Here is a 19465-nt window from a genome sequence, read left to right as displayed (position 1 = left end):
AATAATTGTAACTTTGTTGTTTATTTGAATTTTATAAAAAGAGGAGGCATCATTTCCATTTTGAATTCATTCCATGGATTTTTGAGATCATTTTAAGCATAAATAAAGCATGTTGGGTAACCTGCGAGAAGCCTACATTGTTATTGAGAGATGTATATTATTATTTCTTACATAACCATATGGAGGGGGCATACTTTGATTATCCTAATTTTATTAGGCATCTTTTAGTTACTGAAGGCCGGGGTGAGTCACCTCTTTTTACTTCTAAGTATCTCATATTTTTTAATCACAGTGCGATTGTTTAATGAAGTAACTTGTAAATATTCAACTTGCACTAGTTGTAATGCAGAATAAAGCTGTGCTGTTTTCAACCTAGGAAATACATTGTCACATTAATACAAATTAAAACAGGAATTTAAATAAGATTTTCCCATTCTTGTACACAATTGAGAGGTCCCAGTTTATTTCAACTCCCTAATCATGAAATTTTATGCAAAGTCTGAAAGTGGAAAAACTTTCCTCTTTTCTTGAAAGGAATAATTTGACATTGAGGGAAATGCACTTATTTGCTTCCTTGCCTGCCAGTCGATGAGAAGACTGATGTCCCTTTCATGTCTGCAAAGTAAATATGCAGATGTTAGTTAAGCATAAAAGACTGGGAACAGCTTGCCCGGCTCTGTAACCCTAGCAACAACAACAAAATCTGCCTGCCAGAATGGCAAAAGCTCACTAATGTGCACATTCTGGGTTGTTTTTAATGTGTGCGAAAATCAAAGTGTAAAAACAACATGTTGCCAATTTTCCTGGAGTCCTGTCGTAGCTTGGAGGCGACCAGCACCAGATGAATCCGGTTTTTATCCGTCTCTTTGTGCCTGCTTCCAGTTCTGTGCGAGACATTTCTCTGCAAGTGTCCCAAAATGTCAACCTGTATGTTTTCAAACAATAGCAGCTCATATACAGAGGAGCGTATTAGTGTAATACAAACAGCCTGACTAATTATGTTGATGTCTGCCTTGCAGATTGAAAAAGATCTGTGCTTTGCTTCGGCTGAGTTTGAAGACTTCGTTCTGCAGTTCTTGGACAGGTAGAGATAAATTAGCAAGTCAGACTGTCACTTAGTGAAGCTTTGTTGTCTGCGTCTGAATACGAATGTGTCTCTCAGTTTGAAATGCACCACTCTCACTAGAACGCACGTAAAACTGCCTTTTTGTTTAGTTTTTAGTAGTTGTTTTTCCTTGCTTTCCTACCGTAACTCTGTTGACATTTTCATGAGTGACAAGTGTTTCAAGTGTGTGATTGACTGTTTGTGTGTGTGTGTGTCGCTGTGTTCCTATGTGCAGATGTTTTGCTCTGATAGACAGCAGCACCCTGGAACAGACACGAGGCGAGATGGAGACGGATACTCAGACTCATTTAGAGAGCCTGGTGGAGCTCGGCCTGTCCTCCACCGTCAGCACCATCCTGACTCAGTGCTCCATACAAATATACAAGGTAGTACATAAACCCTCAAGTCATCACATTTGCATTTCCTCTTGTTCCCTTTAAATATACATGAGCAAATTGTAGCTAAACACTGAGATAAGTTCTGCTGCTGATTTGTTATTGCAGTCCTGTTCAACCACATACACTATATATGCCAGGATTCAGTAAGTCATGTATAGAATACTTTCTTGTGGAAATAGCAGATTTTATAGTGGAAATCAACCGCAGGTAACCAATATTTTACAGAAATCCAGGGAGGATTTTGTCAAAATTATAGGCTTTTAAGCAGGAAATTGTGCAATCTGCTTGATTCTGGTCACTTTTGTGCTTTTCAAATGATCTTATCTTGACAAATTTGGATACAAGTGTGCCCTTTATTTATTTATTGGCACATTTCTGTAAACAGACATGTAAATGTGATATGCAGCACATGCAGGCAGACAGGCAGACAGACAGACAGACAGACAGACAGACAGACAGATAGATAGATAGATAGATAGATAGATAGATAGATAGATAGATAGATAGATAGATAGATAGATAGATTAAAGGTAACAACTCAGTCTGTAGTTGAAGTCATTAATCCTCTAATCCTGAGCTTCTCTCTGTACTCTGACCCTAGTTAACCTCTAATGTCTTTATCAGTCCTAATTCGGATTGATAATCTTAAAAGACCAAATGACAATTTTCTTAATACGCGTCTCACTATAAGCAGTCAGATTCAGCGCATGCTCACATTGCTATCTCTTTTTAATAAACGACTTCTGTGTGATTGTTTTATCTGCTCTCTTCATCGGATTAATTAAAATGCAATCATAGTTTGAAAATATGGACCAATGCACATTTGAAACGGCAGAATAAAATGAAATAATTGAAACACATCACATGTATATGTGTACAGTAAATTAATTTGTTGATTCATAAGCTGTAGTGCTGGATTATTTAAGGTTTGCAACCACACTGCCTGGTTTTGTAATTTAGATTACTGTTATAAATGTTTACAAGACCAATTATTAGGCTGATTTTAACGCAGAACTGTTCACATTAACCACATCAAACAGCAGTTATCACATCTTATTTTAAAAGAAAGATCTTTTGGCCACTAAGTTAATGATTTATGTGGAACACAGCTCAGTTGAAGCTATAATGGTTGAGTTTATAAAACTAATATGAAGTGAGTGTTGACTTCTATCGCTCTGATAAGGAGGTAGGTTAGGAATAGGTGTAAGATGTCTGCATCTGCCTGAGCCCATTCAGTCACTATATCATAAATGTTTTGTATTTGTCATAGCATGTGTGATGACTACATGCAATACAATGCAAACAACAAAGAAAAACTAAAAGTATTTAAATTGTGTTACTGAATATTTTTCATTCATGATCAGTGCAGAAAAAGCCAACATAGTAAAGCAGAACGACTACTTTTCTCAGCACAAATGGAAAATGTCTGAAACAGGCAGTGTGGCGATGATTGCAGTAGACTGAATACCTCCATTCACACATTAATGCACTCAAGGAGGGAGCAGCACCATTCCCATGATGCACTGTGAGCATTTTAAGTAGCACTTTTCCAATAATGTTACTTATCAAAACAATGATCATGATTTTCGATTGTGAACAGGACGGCATCAAGTGTACCTAATTTTGATCAACTGCGAAACACAATCAAGAAAACCTGTTGTTATACACTTCAGTTATATTATGAACAGCGCTCTCATGGGGCTTTTTCTGTGTTGCATTCATTTCAGGTTGCGTTGCAGAAAGTGTTCAGCTTTGCCACTTCCAACATCTTTGAGACGTGTGTGTCTGGCAGGATGGTGGCTGACATGTGCAGAGCTGCTGCCAAGGTGTGTGTGCGTGTGCGTGTGATTTTTTTGGTGGTGCCCCTCAAAATTCGTCTATGTGATATTGAATTTTTCCATATTGTGATTTAAGATCTATTTAAAAAAAAAAAGTGTCTATCCTAGTGAATTGCATACTTTGAGAAATTGCTATGAATCATTTGTCAGGTTGATAATGTCATAAAGATGTACAGTTCACACTGAAAGTTGAGAAATGGCATGTTGATTATCAAGTTGTTTTTTTGATTTGATTAAAAAAAAGTTCTGGTAAGAATACATTGAAAATTGTAGCTTTTGATGCTGTTGTTAAGCCATATATTGACATTTTGCATTAATCAAAACATTTTCTGGACATTAATACCAAGAAACACAACAAACGAGTCATAAAAATATCAACACTTCCGTATCACCATTTGAAATCTTTTGTCACTTGCTTTCATACTGATTTTAAGAATTAAAAGTACCCCGAGAAAAAAAACCTCCACGGAGAAGATGCAAACGCCTCATATTAAGGCCCCAAGCCCCAGAATCGAAATCAAGATTTTCTAACTGTGCAGCAACGAGCTAACCACTATTCTACAGTGCAGATTATATTGAATACAGACATTTTTCAAACAGGGGAAATGAGCTGAACGGTTGACTGGTTGTATTTGGCTTCTCTGTGAGACTCAAGTGAACTCCAATACTGGAAGTAAATATGAAACAAAACTGCACAGCCGTATATAATACAGCTTTTCATCAGCTTTGTCTCCAGTATCATGTGTATTTTAGTGACTCGGTCACCAGCTCTTCAAACAAAAAGTATGATATACTCATTTTGATGGTTTGCTAATGTTCTGCATGTTTGGCTCTGTGCTTGTGCATGCTGTGTGTGTGTGTGTGTGTGTGTGTGTGTGTGTGTGTGTGTGTGTGTGTGTGTGTGTGTGTGTGTGTGTGTGTGTGTGTGTGTGTGTGTGTGTGTGTGTGTGTGTGTGTGTGTGTGCGTGTGTGTGCCTTTGTTTGCAGTGTCATCCCGCTGAGTCTCTCCGTCTGTTCGTTCCTCACTGCTGCAGCGTCATCCTCCACTTTACCGACAGTCAGTAACGGCCCGTGTGTATGTAGAGCAGTCCTGTTTGTGAGTGTGAGAGTAGATATAAATGTAGTAGGCACACAAAGGCCGTCCAAGGCCTCCTATATCAACACGCTCTCAGCAAGTTCATTCAGTTATTCATTATTAACTGCTGAGCGAAACCCTGCAGTTTGCACAAGGGGGATTCATTTTTCAGGTTCTTTCACAGTTTAACCGGCCACAGCAATCTTAGAACAAATGCAAGGTTTTAAAAGGCACAGTGTGAAGTCTCAAGTGAGAAGTATTAGCAGTCGAACAAAAGAAGAACAAAAAAAATCAAGCATTTGGTAATCTTTTCCTCCTGGTATTTTCACAGTTGGTTAACACATTAGAGTCCACATGAAGTAGAGTTGAAGAACATTAGCATATGAATCAGTGAGCTGCCTGTATGACTTCTATAGCTCTATACCGTGGACAATCCAGTTTAGGTTTCAATACTGAGATTTGTCTCAATTAGCCTATAAACTGAAGGTACAGAAGTATTTCTAGGTGAACTAAAACCTGATATGACCTCAGAATTCAATAAAAACAGCTCACTCTTCCATGGGAGCAATACATTTTGTAATTCAGCTTTATTGTGTGTGTGTGTGTGTGTGTGTGTGTGTGTGTGTGTGTGTGTGTGTGTGTGTGTGTGTGTGTGTGTGTGTGTGTGTGTGTGTGTGCGTGTGTGCGTGCGTGCGTGCGTGCGTGCGTGCGTGCGTGTGTGTGTAGATGAGGAGCAGCAGAGTGAAGACGAGCCGGATAAGGAGCTGCTGTGGAATCTGCAGCTGTTGTCTGAGGTGAGTGAAGACCCCCGGAGGACTCAGCATACTCTTTAAAAAAAAAAAAAATGAAATCAATCTTATAACTTATTTTGCCTCCACTCTCTCTTCAACTTAAACTCTGTCAGCGGGTTACTTGGTACTGTTGCAGCTCTGTTGGTGTGGGAGGAACCCGGGTTTGAATCCCACTCACAGGAAAAGCATCCCTCCATCAAAAACTAGCCAAGTCTACAGTATTAAAGTAAAATCCAAATTGACTGTTACTGCTTCATTCTTCAGTGGAAACGCTTGCTATTTGATGAACGGGTACACACTTTCATTTGTTTTTGAAACCTGCAGTCAAGCCAGTGTACAAGAAAATATTATGAGCAAAAGACACTTTTTGCAGCGTGCACCGTGCGCCATCATAAATATCAGGGCTTTGTCGTCAAACAGAACATATTGATACTCTTTCCGTTTTGTTTTATTACTCCTGCGAGCCTAATGCGAGGGGGAGCGGGCCAGACGCTGTGATTTACCGGAGACCCTCATTATTTAACACGCATCTCTCCTCTGAAACGCCTGTGTGTGTTCATACTTTGTGTGTGTGTGTGTGTGTGCTGTTTTTAGGTGACACGTGTGGATGGTGAACAGCTGTTAAAATACCGAGGGGACCTGGAGCGGATCCTGTGCGTGTGCGTGCGTCTGGTGTGTAAGCGGGCGTACGCGCTGGCCTGCAGTCTGCTGGAGCACACACTCCGATCGCTGTCCCTCATCTATCCCACCGAGTATCGCAGCACCTCTGGGGGCTTCGATACGGCCCTCCCCATACGGGTAAACACATCCGTGCGCAAACGCAGCCATTTAATCTACTGCTATGACATTGAGAAAGAACCCTAATCGTGACAATATTTCATAAATTCCACTTTTCAGCCAAACCAGCTGTGATATCTGAATATATCAGACACGGGCATTCGTTGCTATAATTCTCTTAAATCAGTGGAAATTTTGTTCTTTGGTCATATTGATATCTGTAGTCCTTCACTGAAATACATGATTACATAGTGAAATACTGTAAAATGTATGAAAACACATGGATTTCATAAAAATATAAACACAGTTTTGGTAAAGCATGTCCTACTGCCAGTCAGGGCATTTGATGTGAAACAATATTCAGAATTTAGGTGTTTCTTACCTGTTATAAAAATTCACAGAGATATTTATTTTCTTTTAAAACATATTGAAATATATGTGTGGCATCTGATTTCAAAACTTTCCAGAAGCTTTTATTGCATACAAATGACTTCAATAGTTTGTTTTATTTTGTTATTTTTGTTTTTTCTTTGTCACCAAAAACATGAAGACTTTGAAATTGTATCATCCACGTCGTTTAATGAGGACCTTATAAAAGGTTAAGTGACAAAACAATAAGCATAATAGTTTAACATGTTTCGTGGCTGCTAAAGCTGAATTCCCATTCCTCTGCACAGTTTTACCCGAGCCTTGACATTGCATTGTTTTCCTTTCCTTTGGTGCTTCATCATTCTTGTTTTGTTTTTTCACTTGCTCAGCTCACCTTGCGCTGTGTTTCCTACTTTGTTTGTCTGGTTTGTTTAAAGTTGCTCTGTTGCTGAGCGGATGTTTCCATTCCAACCTGCCAGGAGACCAAACTTTGAAATTAGCCTCAGACTAACGGCGCTAAAATTCATCAAATACTGTTTATTATTGTACACGATCCCTTAAGAGCAAGTGGAGAAAAGTTTTTGACAACTTTCTCACAAATGAGCTGGCTCTTTTTCCTCTCATTTACAATGGGGAAAAAAAAAATCACAAATCCAAGGTTTGGCAAGTGGCAATGTAAATGTAAGATTCAGATTAAACAACCATGTAAAGCTGATTTCTTTACATTAGATTTAACTTTATTCATGTCACCACATAAAGAGGTAAACGGGGGTGTACAGTATAATATAGGAAAAAGAAATATTCATGAGGGCTTGACATGTTTGACAGTAACTGCAGAGTAAAGATGTAAAAATGTCTTTAAGTCATATGAAACAGTGATTTCCAGCATTGACATTGAATTATGTGAGCTTGGAAACTCTTCAGTTCTTCTCCTAAGAACTGCATAAATATTTTCTCCCAAGTCCTCCCACAGCTCACAAAGCCATATAGAAAATGGTTGGAGTAACTTTGTTGCAAATAATATTGAGCACTCATAATGTAGTGATGGAGAGAGTCTATTACGGCCATCAAAATCCTTCTGAATTCATTATTGTAATATGTTTAGTCTTATTGATTGACTTGTTAATACATTTGAAGCAGTTTCTTACCAAGCAAAAAGATACAAACAAACAGCTTAAATACAGTCAGCTTAATCATTTGTGGCAGTATTGCATTGGATTTTGATCTACTGCTCGTGGTGGTATATTTGTGCTGTTCACTGCAGTTCAGTGAGAGTTCCTCCCGAGATACACCTACTCAGCTGCAGTTCAAAGTCTCAGGTGTTTGTTTTATAATTATCTGCTCAGGATTTTGGTTTTTGCAGTACAATACAAACACACTGCTGGACACCAAATATCTCTGTTAAAAAAAACAACTATTGTTTCTTAAATTTACTTGATACAAGTTGCCCAAAATTAAGAGATAATAAAGAGAGGCTGCAACGACAACTAGTATTATACTGGAGAAAAATCCATTATTTTGCCTGGAAGTTGGATATTATGTTTTTATTCCAATGCTTCTCTTCAAGGCTGTGCGATTGAGCTCAAATGCAACACTTTTGATTAAATGAGTCGTACTTTATGATTCCAGGAATACAAGCAACGTTGATGCCGTATAGTTGCAGATGTATTCATATGCCTCATTTAAGTGTTTACCATTAAATTGACTTGATTCATTTTCATTTTATGGGCGTTAAATTGTCAAAACTTGTAAAATGAGTGTGCATTTCTGCCCTTCTTTCACAGTGACTTTAAGCTCTAAGAACCTCGAAGTTCTTTAGTTTATGGGCACAATGCTGCATTTCTCTGCTGTCATGCAGATTGTGACATTTTTAGGTTTCATGAGAAGTACATGTGCAAGTCCTGTGTTTGGTGACTGGATGGGAGTAAGACAGTAAATTCATAGTTGCATGTGTATTTACTTTCGAGTCAATTAATTAATAGCCGGTCCTTTTGGCTCCGCAATTTGTTTCCCTCTTCCCGATGAGTGGTGTTTTTATCGTTTAAATGTGTTTGACATACTTAAGCACCAGTGGACAACACAGATCTGCGGTTTGGAGGTCTCGCTGCTTTGCCTGCCAGTTGTTCCAGTGGAAAAACTGGCACCAGCCCCCCAATAGCTTTTTTTCTGAGAAGACCCTCTGTTTCTTGATTCAGGACTGGGGCAGAGCTGGAGATGTGGCCGCTCTGGGTGTGTGTTGGCACGTACCTGGCCAGGAGGAGGAGGATTTTGTTTTCCAGCTGTTGTCCCGCCTCCTGCAACCCGAGCTCCAGCGAATCAAGGGCCACATCTCTGGAGATCAGCCAATGAGCAGGTGTGCTCGTTTACATTTTCAGACGTAATCAGGCGCAATCTCGCAAAACAAATAAAACTGAACTGAGGTTTGACTGCATCCTGAACTGACCTGAACATCTGTTTCAAATATCTGGATTTCGCCGTGTTTTTTTGTTTTTTTAACCATGTCTAATCAAGAACCACAGAGGGAGGAAGGGTGAATTTAACTACTCAGAGTGTTGAAATGTTACCGCAGGCCTGCCAAGCAAATTTATATCACAGATAAACACACGTCTACTCTTACAGAATGGCTGTAATTTGATGTTTGGTTCCCAGGGAGGAGTTATTGCAGAGTCTTGCCATTGTGCAGCACTGCCTCCTCGGGGCTGGAAGCATGCTGCCCCCTCTGGATGGACCGCACGTGTCTGACCTGTGAGGCCACATGCATTTACTGAAATGCACATTTTCAATCAGGCCTGTCACGTTTCTCACGCCTTACATTTCGCTTCCTTTCAGGGTGCACTCCACGGTGAGCCTGGGTGAGATGAAGGTGCACATGGGTGTAAGCTACGGTAAGAAACACAGCCACAGAGGCACAAGATGCGCAAGTCGTCCATGTGAGTGGTTGATGAAGCTCATCCTGCATTCTGTGTCCATGATACGGGACGTCTGTGTGTCTCCTGCCCGCCAGATGATTCAAGAGAGAACTACAGACAGTCCATCTGCCAGATCATGAGACTGCTGCTAAGTGAGCAAAGACTTTACCTTCACTCGTCTCTTAACTTTTTCTCCCCTTGTTGAAATGCGATCGTAACGCACAGTCTTTCTGCGTGCTCTTTTCCCAATCCAGAACACATTTTGGAGCACTCAGAGGATGATACAAAGTCACTGTTTGTCATCATTAAGGTGTCTTCCGCTTGTGATGCTTCCATTATTCATGTTTGAAATGTGATTTTCCCGTCGAGCGGTAGGCCAACGAAGGTCTCACTGCGCCCTTTGTGTGTCTGTTTGACTAAAGATCATCAGTGACCTCATGTTTTTCCGTGGCACTCACAAGAAGGATTTCGACTCGCGCTGGAAAAGCTTCACTCTCGTCAAGAAGTCCATGGAAAACAGGGTGAGTTGGAAAAGCGCACCAGGCTGCCGTTTGTTGTCACTTTGAATGAGTCTTTTACGGGACGGGTTTTATACATGTCGCCTTTCTCTCCGCAGCTCCACGGGAAGAAGCAGCACATCAGAGCGCTGCTCATTGACCGCGTCTTGCTGCAACATGAGGTTTATTTATGTCACTTTCAGACTGCAAATTCACATCAAATGTTATTTCATGTGTTTCAAAACTACTAAGTGATATTACAAGGTATAATAAGAGGTATTACATTCTAGTTTTGAGATGTAACCGTTTATCAGCTCACTAAAAATATCTAGCTTTTCTTGAATATATATATTTTTAATATGTATTTGGATGCTTGATCAAGGGGAAAAAAAGGCATTTCAGGCTTTATTTCAGGCTCTGAGATAAACTAGTCAGCACTTTCACCACTTTTTCTGACTTTAAATACATCTTCTATAAATCTTAATTTGACCCAAAATGGCACTTTTCACTGTCTGGCTCACACACCCGAATATATTGAAGTTATGTGTTGAAAATTGTGTTTTTGCGTGAATAGATGAGGAAGCTGGTGGTGGAGGGCAGTGAATATAAAGTGGTTCATCAAGAGCTGCTCTGTGATCTGCTGCTGCTTTCGACCAGCACGTACAGTCAGGTAATAAAAAAAACAAAACAAGAAAAAAAAAACTGAGAACCTATGTGTGTTCACTAAATTTTAATCGGCACACCTGATGGCATAAACATGAGCATCTCCGGTGACGTTCAGATCAATTCCAAAAATATCAACCCACATCTGAGCGTGTGTTTGTGACCTTGCAGGTACGCAGCAAGGCACAGAATGTGCTGATGACTGCAATGGGCACCTACAGCTTCTCATACAAAGACCTGATTCCTCGAATCTCACAACTCATATCACCACAACACACCACCGGCACAGAGCAGCAGTTCAAGGTATGCACACGTGCACACATAAACATACATTTAAGATAAACACATGTTTAGCATCACACCTGAACATGCACGGACATACAAATAAACACACATGCAGATATAGCACACGCCCACTGGTCTCTCTCCGTGGTGCTGAAACTCGAAGGTTGTGTCTTCATTATGCATTTCATGACTTTTTGGCTTCCTGCACTGGTTGTATGCAGCCTTCAGCACAAGTTTTAATGCTATAAGCAAGTAGGTCTTGCCCTATCCTACATACTTTCTCCTTTCTCGTCTTTGCCTGCCGTTTGCAGCCTGAAGTTTGCTGACCAGTTTTTGCTGACTACTCCCGGGGCAAGGCAGACAGAGGGTGAGAGGGCATTTTAGTGTCAGGGCACACATGCTGGCAAACTCTGATACTGAATTTTTTTTTTCTTTCTTTTAATGGCTTCTCTTCCTTCTCCTAATTAGAAATCAGTTTCTTTGGATAACGTACAATGTTTTGCATCATCTTTTGAATGCATTGTTTATAAACCATAAGGGTCATTACTGATATGGTACACAGTGCCGTATTACCTCTCTGCAACATTGCTGCAAAACTGCTGAAAGGAGAACTAAATAGTCACACACAAAAAGCCTTGGCAGTCATAATGTGAGCAGAAAACATGACCTGGTAATGTTTCTGTGTGTCAGGCTGAGCCCGTGCAGCCCTGGTATAATGTAAATATGTGTGTAAACTAATTTTACTTCCATAAATCAGGATCTGACTTGCAAAAATTAACATGCATATTTCAGCAATTATGTGCAGTTTGCATGTTCTCTCTGTGAGTATATGGCTTTTCTCCAGGTCCTCTGGTTTCCTTACACAGTCTAAAATTACACATTCAAGGTTAATTGGTGACCCCGTGCCCTGTGATGGACTAGCGGCCTGTTCAGGGTACATCCAAGTTTCTTATATTTGTGAAAAATATTTTGTCGCAGGAGCTTCAAAATACTACAGAAAAAAAACCCTCATACTCCCAGATGTATGTAACACAGAACGACCGCCAAGCTTACACCACTGCACCACCATGTCACCCCAAATGTTCTAAAAGTCTAGAAGAAATGAAGAACTTACCTGTCATCTTTTCTTTAACATTCGACCAGAATACAATACACATATATCAAGGTGGATGAAGTCCATGCCTACCTGGTTTCTTTTATCCAGCCTGCTCTGGCATTTTATTTGCCAAAAAAAAAAAAAAAAAAAGTTATGGATGAAGGGGACTGACAACAGTCTGAACACGAACATCTTCTCAATAAAGTGTGATCACATGACATTTCTTGACTTTGAGATTTTTCTTGCTCTGAAGATTCCTCTCCTTTCGAGTCAGCGAAAAGGCCACATTTCTCTGAGACTTTTACAAGCCCCTTTAAAATGAGATGGACCCTGCCAGCTCCTTCTGACGCACTGGCTGGAAGAAATACCGCCTCCGAACTGAAACCAGGCATAAAAAGTGTTCATTTGCAGGTTTTTCTAATATGCGTGTGTGTGTGTGTGTGTGTGTGTGTGTGTGTGTGTGTGTGTGTGTGTGTGTGTGTGTGTGTGTGTGTGTGTGCGCGCGTGCATGTGTCAGGGAGCCTTGTACTGCCTCCTGGGTGCGCACAGTGGTTTCTGTCTGGCCAGTGCACGGGACTGGGACTGTGTCGGGGAGGTGTGGCCCGCTCTGGTCCGCTGCGGCTTGTCCCAATCCATGACACTGGAGAAACCGTCCATTGGTCGACTGCTCGATGACGTCACTGACAGGATCCATCGCCAGCACGACACCATCGGGATCTACTTCATTGTGAGGCTCAAGACCATCAACCGGCCAATGTTCAACACTCCATTATAGCTTTCATCTTTGTAATGGTGTTTAACCTGCAGGTGTCTGAAGGATGTTTGGAGGTCGCCAATCAAATCGCAAAATCTGAAAACCCCTCACCGTGTTTCGGGGCGCCATCTGTGGAGGAGTTAAAGGAGAGTGTTCAACGTCAGCGAATCAGAAATGTGGTTGCTGCACGGTAGGAATAGAAAGACTTTTCATTCAAAAAGTATAACTTGAAAAAAGTTATAATAATTTAGTTTGTATTGATTTGTTTATTGGAATAGTGGTGGAATAATACCCCTCACAGACCGCTGTTGTTGTTTCACAGGAAATATGAGAAACTTGTCAATGACCTCTTGGACTGCCTTGAGGACAGAGACTTGTAAGTTTTTTTTTTGCACCTATATATGTTATGTATTCACAACTAGTAGGGAGATGTTCAATACAAAATCTACATGCAAAACTGGATAAGGAAATAAATAAAAATAACTTGCTGACAGTTAACAGTGGGAAGTAAGAGCCTGCAGGGAATCTATCATGTTTAGTCTCCAGTGTCTTTTTAATCATTTCGTTTTCCTTTAGAGCAGATTGAAAGGTCAATTGATATACAAAACATTTCATCGATTGCAGACTGATGTAGTAAGTTTGCATGTTGTCTTGTCCTCAGTTGGATCAAAACACAGTCTAAATGATGGATGAATTAAGAGGTTTCAGCCAAAAGGATATTTGATCCATTATCATAACGGTATATAAAAAAGCTCTACTGAAACAGCATTGAATAAAGAATTTTTTTTTAAATGGAATAATACATAAATAAGACTGAAAAAAAATAGGTATAGTGGATGTCCCAGTTGTCATATTAATGTATTGAGGATACATTCTATGCAGTACTCTCAATTGTAGTTGCAAAAAAATCTTTTATTAATTTACTACATTATTGCCAAGTTACAACGTTATTGGCCATTATTACATCATTGTTTGCTCCGCCCGCCTCACGCCTCCATGTCTTTTCAAACAGCAAGCTGATGATAGCGTGTGGAAACACTCACAGCGCACGCCGATTCAAACTCTTTTGTCTTTAAAAGCACCTGGTTGTTTGCTCGTGTTTCAGGCCCTGGAAGTTTGAGCATATGGCCACAGACTTGTTGTCTCTCCAGCTCAGAGAAGATCACCCGCTTCCTCCCGACGCCGTCCTCTACTTCACCCAGGGCCTCGTTCACGACTCCATCAGCATTCGCAAGGTCCGCATCTGCGTGTGCCTCCACATCTCGAGGAGTTTTTGTTTATGTGCCGCGCCAATTAGTCTGGCTCTGACACCGCTCCTGTGAACCGTTGCCACACATTTCTCCCCCTGCGAGCTGAGCACAAACAACACTGCTCCACCACTATACCCTGCTTTACTATTGTTCGGTGTAATCCTTCTCTCTGCTTTAGGTTGCAATCTCAGCACTGGCTGGTATCCTGAAACAGCTGAAAAGACCAGCAAAGAAAGTGGCTGTGAAGCCGTCAGAGATCAGTGAGTTTATACACTCCAGCACACCATCAACACAAGCACAGGACGTACAAGTCCTCACATTTAGTTTTTGGAGGATGGGGGAAGATTTCACTCCAAATTGTCATGAAACAATATATTATAATACGCAGGCTAATCGTGGGAATTTAGTTCTCAATGAATCATCTGCCTATAATGACATCTGAGTTTGCCTGTTAAAATGTCAATTGAGTGAATGCAGAAATGTTAAGCGTGTACTCAAGTGAAAAACACACCCATTTGCAGTGCTGGGAATTACATGTTATCATGTTTGAGTATCACCATTACTGTTTTTGATTACATTATTGGCATTAGTAATGCTGTTAGAATCACTGAAGTCTTAGTAAGTTTATTATGTGTTACTGTTGTAAACTAATGTAGTTCTACAGCTACGCTGTCTCACGACAGTCAGCTATTTCCTCTAGATTTTATGTTACAAAGCTGTTGTTTTTGGGTTACTCTTACGTTAAACTACGTATGTGCATTAGAGGAGGAGAGACTCACTAATGTTCGACTGTAAGCATCATGAACATCCAGCTGTACCTGGAATGAGTTAGCAGCATTAAATAAATGTTGGCTTCCCTTTATAGGAGCTGTCATATTGTTTGCACTTTCGCTCAGTTGTTTTGATGTTGTTGCTGCTGCTTCTTCTCATTAATACCCACCTCTCAAGGGCTAAGTGTCTTCCTGCGAATGAACAGATGAGACGTCACCTGATCTGAACAGTGAACTTCCTCTTTTGAGAACATGTTATTTAATGTAATTGCTAAAGGCACGTGAGAAAACTATAAAGAAGCATAAATGTGCAGAATGGATGAAATACAATGAGAAAATCCCTACAGGCAACTGTCTACACATTATGAAGTCATCCCATTCCATATTTTAGACTTCAGCGGTCTGTAATTGTATAATTATATGCTAAGTCAAAAACTAACTTCTGGTGACTTATAACTAGTAATTAATCACCAATTTAAGCAGCTCAGCTGTATCCTGGATGTTTTATGTTATCAGCCATGAACAGTTCCAGACTCACAGCTGGAACCAATATATCACTGAGTTTGCTGAGAAATTAATTTCACATTGACAACTGACTGTGTTTCTTTCTGCACTGGTACTCAGCAAATCTGACCAGGCTCTAATTGGCCAGATCTCATTGGTGGGAGTTGTTTGGGTTTAGCCATAGGACTGGGATTTTACAAGACTTATGCTAAGAGAGCCGAGGAAGAGAGTAAGGTGGGCTGAGAAAAATCTATAAAGGTGAGAGAAAAGCCGCTTTATATATAACTTAAGTATGATGCAATGTAACCGTGATGATGTAGATCCACACTGTATGTAACAGAATTTTCTCTTTCCAGAGGTGCTTAAATCGTGATGTGCTCCCCCTGTTTAATACATTTGCGTCGTGTTTGTAGGTGGTGTTGAAGATCCAGAGGGGCTGTGTGTCGGTGATCATGAGGGCAACCAGTGGCTGCAGTACGACAGCAACAACCTGCCTCTGACTGACGAACAGTGGGACACGCAGCCCTTTGTGGAGAAGACACACTGGGGCTACTACTCATGGCCGAGGTAAAAAAAAAAAAAAAAAACACACAAAAAACGACTGTGAGTCGAGGAAGTGGATTTAGAAACTGGGAGGCTGATTAACGGCTTGCTTGGAATGAGCAGCTGATTGACTTAACTGCCTGGTTAATTTGATGGCCGTCTTTGTGGCTTTGTGTCTGACTGATCTGAGGGGGCTGGATGGCTAGCAGAGTGTCGAACTGACTTCCTGTCATGGTCTGGCCCAGATAAGGCTGACTGAACAACTCGGTGCTTGGCCTAGATAGAAGAATTGATGTATAGGTGGAGGGTTGGATGGCTGGCTCAGTGTGCGGACGGCTTGCTGACTAACTGACTTTATAATCATTCATTTATCCTTGCTGCTTATTTGATGACAGTACGTGTCTATCTGGATTTTCTTTTTTCCTTGTGTTGTTATCTATAAATCACGGCAGCCTCCTCTTTGTCTGCCTCTCCTTTCAGAGAAATGATGATCTATGCAGCTTCTGAAAAGCCAAAAGATGACTTGCCATATGAGGAGATGAGTGAGGTGCGTTCTCACAATTATGCCTCAGTGTTACTACTACTACTACTACTACTACTACTACTAATGCATATTCTTGCATGCGTTTTGTGTTTGTATCACTCAGAGTGAAAAGATCATCTTTGAGTATTTCTCGGACCCAGAGTTTATTGACCAGCTGATGGAGTTTCTCTCTCTTGAGGACCGGAAAGGAAAAGACAGCTTCAACCCTCGACGCTTCTGTCTCTTCAAGGTGCAATTTAAATTCTCATCCCAGATCGATCTGGCAGACCTTTTACAACAGAGTGATACAACGTAACACCGGTGGCCGGGGCTGATTTGAACCCCGCAGAGCTGCAATTTCTGTCATCAATGTTTGTGATTCATGGCTTCAGGTTACTTCCATCAAACAAATGACTGTAATCTGTCCTTTTTTTTTTTTTTTCTGGCCAGCCAAAAGAAAATGTCTTTGTTTCTTCCACACCGAAAACACCCGCATTTCACGTTTGATCGACAGGGGCTATTTCGTAACTATGGTGACGTGTTCCTGCCGTTACTATGGCCTCACCTCGAGCAGCTCGCCGGTGACCCCCATGAGAGCTCGCAGCGCTGCGTGTGTGAGATTACTGCCGGACTAATCAGAGGCAGCAAACTCTGGAGTTTCAGCAAGGTGCGGGAGACACTCACACAGCCGCAAACATACACACTGTGCCGCTTTTCGATAAGAAAAGTCAATATTAATAATAAAAAAAAACCACAACTTTCATTATTGTGCGTGTGTTTGTGTGCGTGCATGCTCAGGTGGACCGGCTCTGGCAGCTTTTGTGCCCCTTGATCAGGACAGCATTAACCAACATCACAGTGGAAACCTACACAGACTGGGGCACCTGCATCGCGACTGCTTGTGTGAGTTGCTCATACGCATACAAATACACCACACAAAGTACAGCTTAGGGCTTATTAAAGGGAAGTCTGAGTAAATCTCTTATTGTGAGAAGCAAAAACACAATAATTTTTTTAAAAAGCGCCAATATAATGATTTCTAATACATAAAGACCCTAAACCCTAAACTCCCACACCATTGATTTCAGGCTAATCCTGAAGTGAAACAGTTCATGAAATGATATTGATCTGATATTTATTGCTTTATTAAAAACTTTGTAATACTTCTATCCGGCATTTAAAACTTATTTACTATTTGATTTCTTCCCAAAAGTAAATTAAGCACGACACGTTATGAAATATTAGTATGTTTCTCCTATACGTGTGTGATTTATTTGAAGCATCTCGTCATCTTTTTCCTGAGGGCGCATGCAAACAGCCCTAAAATTGATGTTTACGAAACTCTTTTTAAAGTAGTCATTGAAATACCACATCCCGGATTGTTATCTAAAGATATTTACAGTGTAAAATACATTTTTGTGCCTTCAAAAATAACACATTTGACTAATTATAGCTTAAATAGTTAAGGATACACTGCTCTATTATATGATGTATTATTTGGAAAGAAACCCGAAATATGACTTACAAGAAGCACTGGGCATTTTTTTGAGAACATACACTTGTTTCATTTGTTTTTCACAGATTGTAATATTTTTATGTTAAATTCATCAATCCGGTGAACAGATTGGAAGGAAAATATTCTTTTATACGGCTGTACCCTTTTCAATGATCAACATAACATTTCAATCATGGATTCTTTGATTTTTATGAATGTACAATTACAAGAAGTAATAAATCCACCTCTGAGGCTGAAGTTAAAGGTTGGTAGTCCTGATTTATACTGTCCATTACTTGCTCAACTAATTATATTTCTCCTGCTGAGCTTTGTACATAGTTTGTACATCTACTAAATCTATACATGTTGGCAATATTAGTAACCATTTAGAACTACTTTCAACAAGAATGCTGTGTTCACTCTGGATTATTGTTATTTACTTTTTCAAAACATATTGCAATCCATTTTCTATAATTAATTTGTGTCTAAAACAGATACAAGCCCACATTCATCTTGAATATATACTTTTTTCAACTAGAAAACACATAATACTTTTAGCTTTTCTCTTATTTTTAAAGAGGATATTTTCCCAGTGTTATTTTGAACCAGGGACTCCTCTCCTTCCTTCAGGGGTAAAGGGATGAGCGGAAGTATATCCACGTATATCCTCAGTATATAAGAGCAAATTGCCTTCCTGAAATAGTTTTCCTTAAAGTATTTTGTGCTGGATGTTATCCGACAGGAGGGCAGGGACCCCAGAAAGCTCCACTGGCTGTTGGAGCTGCTGATGGAGAGCCCCCTGAGCGGAGAGGGCGGCTCATTCAGAGATGCCAGGTACGTCGGGTGTGTGTCCGTGTGCATGGTCGTCTTCATGTGTGCGCAGCATGTGTTTACGTCGTCTCCAATATTTCTGAGGTTTCTGATTTCAGGCTGCGGCGGTAACCCGAGCTGACAAGCTCTGAGCCTATGTGCCGCAGTAACACAACAGCCCCCCCCTCCACCCTTTTCCCCCCCTTCCCTCCCTCTTTGTCTCTGTCAGTTTTCTGTATGTGCTTCAGGGAGGTCTGGCCCAGCAGCAGTGGAGAGTTTCTGAACTGCTTCACAGGCTACTTGCTTACCTGGAGCCCAAGCTCACCCAGGTGTATAAAAACGTCCGGGAGCGCATCGGCAGGTATCAAATCTCCTCATCTTCCTTGGATTACTTGATCGGATTTAAATATAATTGTGTGCGAGTCCACCTGTGTGTCTGCTTCTCTTTATTGATAAGTCCTTCCATTGTTTCTGTTGTCCCTCCACCCTTGCCTGCTCTCCCTCTGCCACTCTCTCCCTCTCTCTCTCTCTCTCGCTCTCTCTTCATCTCTCTCTAGTGTCCTGACCTATATCTTCATGATCGACGTGGCCCTGCCCCACACTCGGCCCACCTCCTCCCCCCACGTGGCAGAATTCGTCACCCGGGTCCTTGAACGGCTCAAGCCCCTCACATCGGAGCCGGAAATCCACAACCACGTCCACGAGGAGAACACCCAGGAGACGGACAAGCGCACCCAGGCTGTCAAACTGCTCAAGACGGGTCAGAATGTGGATGCGAGCATGTGCAGTGTGTGCTGGATGGATGTGGTGAAGGCCGGGGATGAGAACATATACCCCGCATATATACCGTGACAGCTTGTTGAAGTAGACCGACAATACCGAAGGCAGCTTAAACATGATGTGACTCCCTCTTGAGCTCACCTTTCAAGTATACTTCTAAGCGCAGTGACGTGTCGATCGAAGGCGAACTTCGAGGATGTCTGTTTAAGCATTTCAAAACGAAGTTATGGAAA

General features: G+C 41.0%; 1 protein-coding gene across 1 annotated transcript in view; it reads left to right on the top strand.

Annotated features, from left to right (window-relative positions):
- The window catches only part of psme4b (proteasome activator subunit 4b), a gene marked incomplete at both ends in the record, with an annotated part of 38500 nt that overhangs the window by 10757 nt on the left and 8278 nt on the right, over positions 1-19465 (top strand). Inside the window, 28 exons of the mRNA XM_080517802.1 lie at positions 1020-1084; positions 1341-1491; positions 3231-3329; positions 4329-4398; positions 5143-5210; positions 5802-6005; positions 8549-8706; positions 9003-9098; positions 9183-9238; positions 9358-9414; positions 9517-9572; positions 9685-9783; positions 9879-9941; positions 10334-10429; positions 10594-10725; positions 12321-12530; positions 12611-12747; positions 12880-12933; positions 13663-13792; positions 13986-14067; positions 15495-15648; positions 16105-16171; positions 16272-16397; positions 16662-16814; positions 16946-17050; positions 18385-18476; positions 18682-18813; positions 19010-19212. Of these exons, the coding sequence (XP_080373928.1) occupies positions 1020-1084; positions 1341-1491; positions 3231-3329; positions 4329-4398; positions 5143-5210; positions 5802-6005; positions 8549-8706; positions 9003-9098; positions 9183-9238; positions 9358-9414; positions 9517-9572; positions 9685-9783; positions 9879-9941; positions 10334-10429; positions 10594-10725; positions 12321-12530; positions 12611-12747; positions 12880-12933; positions 13663-13792; positions 13986-14067; positions 15495-15648; positions 16105-16171; positions 16272-16397; positions 16662-16814; positions 16946-17050; positions 18385-18476; positions 18682-18813; positions 19010-19212 (3115 nt within the window). The remainder of the gene's footprint in view (positions 1-1019; positions 1085-1340; positions 1492-3230; positions 3330-4328; positions 4399-5142; positions 5211-5801; positions 6006-8548; positions 8707-9002; positions 9099-9182; positions 9239-9357; positions 9415-9516; positions 9573-9684; positions 9784-9878; positions 9942-10333; positions 10430-10593; positions 10726-12320; positions 12531-12610; positions 12748-12879; positions 12934-13662; positions 13793-13985; positions 14068-15494; positions 15649-16104; positions 16172-16271; positions 16398-16661; positions 16815-16945; positions 17051-18384; positions 18477-18681; positions 18814-19009; positions 19213-19465) is intronic.

Source organism: Blennius ocellaris (genome assembly GCF_963422515.1).
Source record: "Blennius ocellaris genome assembly, chromosome: 21".
NCBI lineage: Eukaryota > Metazoa > Chordata > Actinopteri > Blenniiformes > Blenniidae > Blennius > Blennius ocellaris.
This window is presented reverse-complemented; position numbering and strand designations above follow the sequence as displayed.